Consider the following 4,274-nt stretch of genomic DNA (forward strand, 5'->3'; position numbering starts at 1 on the left):
CCATACAAGGGCTATGTATTCTATTACGTAATACTTTTATCTTTAGATGTTCATGATCAAATCAGTTGATGCGCGTTCTGCATTTGAAGAACCGGCTAAATCTAGGTTCGAGTGGCATGAAATGCAACTCATCTACTAGTTTACAGTTAAGTACCATTTCCATATAATTCCTTAACATATTATTACATTCCAAGTTGAGGACCCCCAGGTATTAGTGTCCTAAGAGCTTACAATTGGATGCGCTATTCACGGTTCAACTAGAGGATACTACAGAAATTTCAATTTGATGGCGACATCATAAAGATATGATGATAATGCTTCAAAAGGAACTCAAATTTTAGTACTACATACCTAATATGTTCTTGAATATCCATATTTCAACACGACGAATAAATAATTGAATTCCACAGGAAACTTATGAGAATAAAATAGTACAAAATCTACTTTTCTGGTTATGCATCAAAATTTAAAGAATATGAACGTATCACTATTTAAAACCATTCTCTTCCCCATAGTAAGATAACTATCTAACTTTGAAAAGATTCAAAGTTGTACATGAAAAATTATGTGGATCAGCTGCATTTTAATGCAGAACAATAACTATGCAGTAAAACTTCTTGAGATCGATTAGGTTGGCATATATTCCAGAAAGCAACCTAAAGACAGTCTACAGTTCATTTTAGGGCATCCAAATAGCTTTTGACGCAAGAATGGATAATGCAATAAATAAGATTCGTTTTCTTCTTTAATATTGTCCAATATTGTACAATGTAAAGCTTTGATCAAGTGTGATGTCTCTAGTTTTGTAAAAACTTCCGTTATTCTTGTGAATCAATTAGTTCTTAATTCTATTTTAAACAAGCAAGTTCGTTAGCAGAGGAAGAGTTCATAAGCCAGATTAAATATACTAGAAAATTTGAAGAAGAGCAATTTTTTTCTCTTTTTATTGATTGCAAACTACTATATACACAGACCAAAATATGATACAAAGGACTAAAGTTAAAAAATACAACAAAGTACACATGGCACTCATCACTAAACATTTCCCTAGAGGAACTTATAAACACAATTTCTACTGCTGCCACCACATGGAAATTAAGGGATGTCAAACCTGAGCCAATCGCCTAACAGCATGTTTGGTAAACACAACAGAACGGGTACTACAAATAAGATTTTAGCTTCATTTTCTTATTTAATAGTGTCTCCTCTAGTCCGATACAGTGTACCAAACATGCACTACTTTAAAATAAGCCTTCTGTCTTTGTCTTTTTTTATCCGAAGGCATAATATGACTATCCTTCTTAAGTTTTTGAAGAGAATAGCTTCACTCAACAGTAGTTATTCTAATAGCGATGTTGCTAGGAGCTCTCAAAGAATGATCTTCCTTGTATAATTCCAGCATCTTCGGGAAATCCGTCGACCTACAATCAAATTTAGATTTGTCTTTAAGATGATTATATGTTCAAAAGCAGATTAAATAAATGATCTGCCAAACATTTACTTAACGTCCAATCCAAGCCGGCTGTGAAAGGGGGTTTTGGCTGCCTCCTTCAATAATGTTACTCAAAATTTGAATTTATTTGTCTTAAGGCAGAGTAAACAAATGATTTACTAAACCATCAACCTAAACACCCAGTGCAGGCCAGCTGCGCAGGGCGGTTTTGGCTGATACCCTCAATTTTTTTCTCATTTCCATACTTGAATTTAGAGAGTATTTGTTTTAATATGATCCTAAATTCGTGGATGGAGTATAAAACGATCCCTCAAGAAAATTTCTCAAGCTGTCATTTCAAACTTGGTATTTAGAACCACAGAAACAGCTCACAAATAAAAATTGTTTGAACTCAAGCTTTCTCCAAAGGCTACGCCAATTTCACACATAAAGATCCATCATAAAATGCTTTAAATCAGATATATGTAAAGCTTTATGATCATTTATATAATAGAAAGTCGGGGAAAATAATATCACCCAAAGATCATCTTCCTCTTCATATCCATTACACATTGATGCTTTGCGAGTCTCTCGTGCTTCATCATTGCGTGCAAATCTTCCACGTATTCTTTGTCGACCGTCGGCCAACGTTTTACGGCACACATACTTGCAACATCACAAGAAAAAAATACCAACCACATTTTTTAGTTCCAACTATAAATACCTATATAATAGATACATGATCGATCAAGTCAAATGATTGACTTAATTGCTGTGTTTAATATTATTACCTTAATTGTCCTGTTGAAGTTTCTTTGAGTTCTCTTTGCTCTGTACCTATCAATCCTTTCTTTCCTCTCTTCTGCAGTATACCTTCGGGCTTTAACATTTGCTTCTGCAATCAATGACTTTACGTTTGATAATGGACTTGAAGACGGCAAATTTCGGGTACGCATTTTTTCTTTCATCTTCTGGAAATAGAAAATTCAAAATATAATAAGATTTAAACAATCTGAAAACGGATTTATAATTCTAAAAAATTCACACTGGCCCCTTTAAAAGTTACAAAGTGAAAGTTTAAGCTTTTCAACGAGTGGTTTAATCCAATCAGACAAAGGTCCTCAATTCAAGCCTTTGGACCACTTATTTATGAAAAATTGTGCATAAGTCTATACTATGGCAAAAAATTTAAAAAAATGGAATTACACCTAGACGTCGGTTCAATGCAAACTGACCTGTAAATCTCCAGCGCTACAAATCCTTCTCATTTGACCAGAAGAGAAACTGCTTTCTGGGGAATTCAGCACATCATTTTGCAAATTTTGAGACTCAAAAATATTATCAAATCGAGGTTGAAATAGAAAATTCGGAATATTTTCAAAAGAATTGCTGCTGTAACTCCTATGCATGAACTTCACTGCAGATTCAGCAGCGACATCATAAAATTCATGTAGAATTGAATTTCCATGATCTGAGAAACTGTCAAAAGGGAATTGATCTTCCTTTGCTTTAACCTCTAAAACAGAATTCTCAGGATTTGTTAAATGGTACAAGGATAGATTCTCAAACTGAGTACTGGCAATTTGGTCCAAAGAATTGATTTCATCAAAAGGGTTTTTTCCTTGAAGCAAATTCAAACTAGTTTTGCCATTTTCTTCAATTTCTTGGAAAATATCATGAAATGGGTCAATCGGAGAATCAGAAGAAACTGGGTTTTCAAATACAAATAAATCAGAAGACATTGACAATAATAAATCTCCAGAACAACGAGAAAAACTCTCTTAAGACCTCTTGTATGTGTAAAAATGAAGTTAATGCAAATTGATGAAGAGAAAATAAAACGTAGAACTAAAAAAAAAAAAAAAAATGGGGATAATTTGAGGAGGCTGATTTCTTTAATAAGAACCCTTGTCCATAGCTGAGCTTGATGACAAGAATCCAATTTTCTCTCTCTAAAATTTTTTGTCACTTTTTTCTCACACAATCACACAGTAGAGAGAGGGGGCAAATTGTTTTGAAAAATAAATAGGCCGCCCATTTGCACTGAAAGTTCAAACCTGTGCTGTGGTATAAAAAGACAAGAAGGCTTTGTGAGAAGTACCTCAACTATTCATTATTTCGGAATGCACCCCAAAACTTTATAATAATATTTGTATTAGCCATCAGATTTTGGTTGAGACTTGACGTAGACATGATCAATTTTTTAATGCCTTCGTAAAAATGTTAAAAAATTAGAGGGTAAGACTTGATTAGCTCAAAGTGTAGAAAATTGAATAGAAAATTAGGAAATATTTTTTAACTCATGTTTGATTCTCATTCTTCTAAAAATTCATGTTTTCAAATCAAATTTGATTAAAATTCCACATGAATTTTGTTCAGTGGCATGTTTCCAATCATATTTGACTAAAATTTCACTTGAGTTTGGTTCATTGGCGCGTTTCCAATCAAATTTGACTAAAATTTCACCTGAATTTCGTTCATTGGCGCGTTTCCAATTAAATTTGACTAAAATTTCACTTGAGTTTCGTTCATTGGCGTGTTTCCAATCAAATTTGACTAAAATTTCACTTTCCAATTAAATTTGACTAAAATTTCACTTGAGTTTCGTTCATTGGCGTGTTTCCAATCAAATTTGACTAAAATTTCACTTGAGTTTTGTTCATTGGCGGGTTTCCAGTCAAATTTGACTAAAATTTCACTTGAGTTTGGTTCATTGGAGCATTTCCAATCAAATTTAACTAACATTTCACGTGGATTTTGTTCATTGGCGTGTTTTCAATCAAAATTGACTAAAATTTCACGTAAGTTTGGTTTATTGTGCGTTTTCAATCAAATTTGACTA

The 4,274-nt window shown here is 33.1% G+C and overlaps 1 protein-coding gene across 3 annotated transcripts; it reads right to left on the reverse strand.

The window, feature by feature from the left end:
* Positions 1-915: 915 nt before the first annotated feature.
* On the reverse strand, positions 916-3,458 carry LOC111392015 (putative zinc finger protein CONSTANS-LIKE 11). 3 transcript variants are annotated; one of them, XM_023017304.1, is made up of 4 exons: positions 2,668-3,458; positions 2,224-2,403; positions 1,970-2,098; positions 916-1,421 (listed from the first exon to the last, which is right to left on the reverse strand). In XM_023017304.1, exons 1-4 carry the CDS (start codon positions 3,172-3,174, stop codon positions 1,359-1,361), a joined length of 879 nt encoding a protein of 292 aa, XP_022873072.1. In that variant the 5' UTR covers positions 3,175-3,458; the 3' UTR covers positions 916-1,358. The 3 variants fall into 3 exon arrangements, with proteins under 3 accessions (XP_022873072.1, XP_022873071.1, XP_022873070.1); XM_023017303.1 differs by having other exon boundaries at positions 916-2,098; positions 2,224-2,400; XM_023017302.1 differs by having other exon boundaries at positions 916-2,098.
* Positions 3,459-4,274: the final 816 nt, after the last annotated feature.

Source organism: Olea europaea, unplaced genomic scaffold (genome assembly GCF_002742605.1).
Source record: "Olea europaea var. sylvestris unplaced genomic scaffold, O_europaea_v1 scaffold87, whole genome shotgun sequence".
Taxonomy (NCBI): domain Eukaryota; kingdom Viridiplantae; phylum Streptophyta; class Magnoliopsida; order Lamiales; family Oleaceae; genus Olea; species Olea europaea.

Excerpts from the sequence above, each read along its gene's own strand:
- LOC111392015 (XM_023017302.1), bottom strand. The coding sequence starts at position 3,174 with ATGTCTTCTGATTTATTTGTATTTGAAAACCCAGTTTCTTCTGATTCT. Across the intron at positions 2,404-2,667 it reads GTAGCGCTGGAGATTTACAG|AAGATGAAAGAAAAAATGCG; the intron begins GTCAGTTTGCAT and ends TTCTATTTCCAG. Across the intron at positions 2,099-2,223 it reads ACTTCAACAGGACAATTAAG|TATGTGTGCCGTAAAACGTT; the intron begins GTAATAATATTA and ends TGATGTTGCAAG.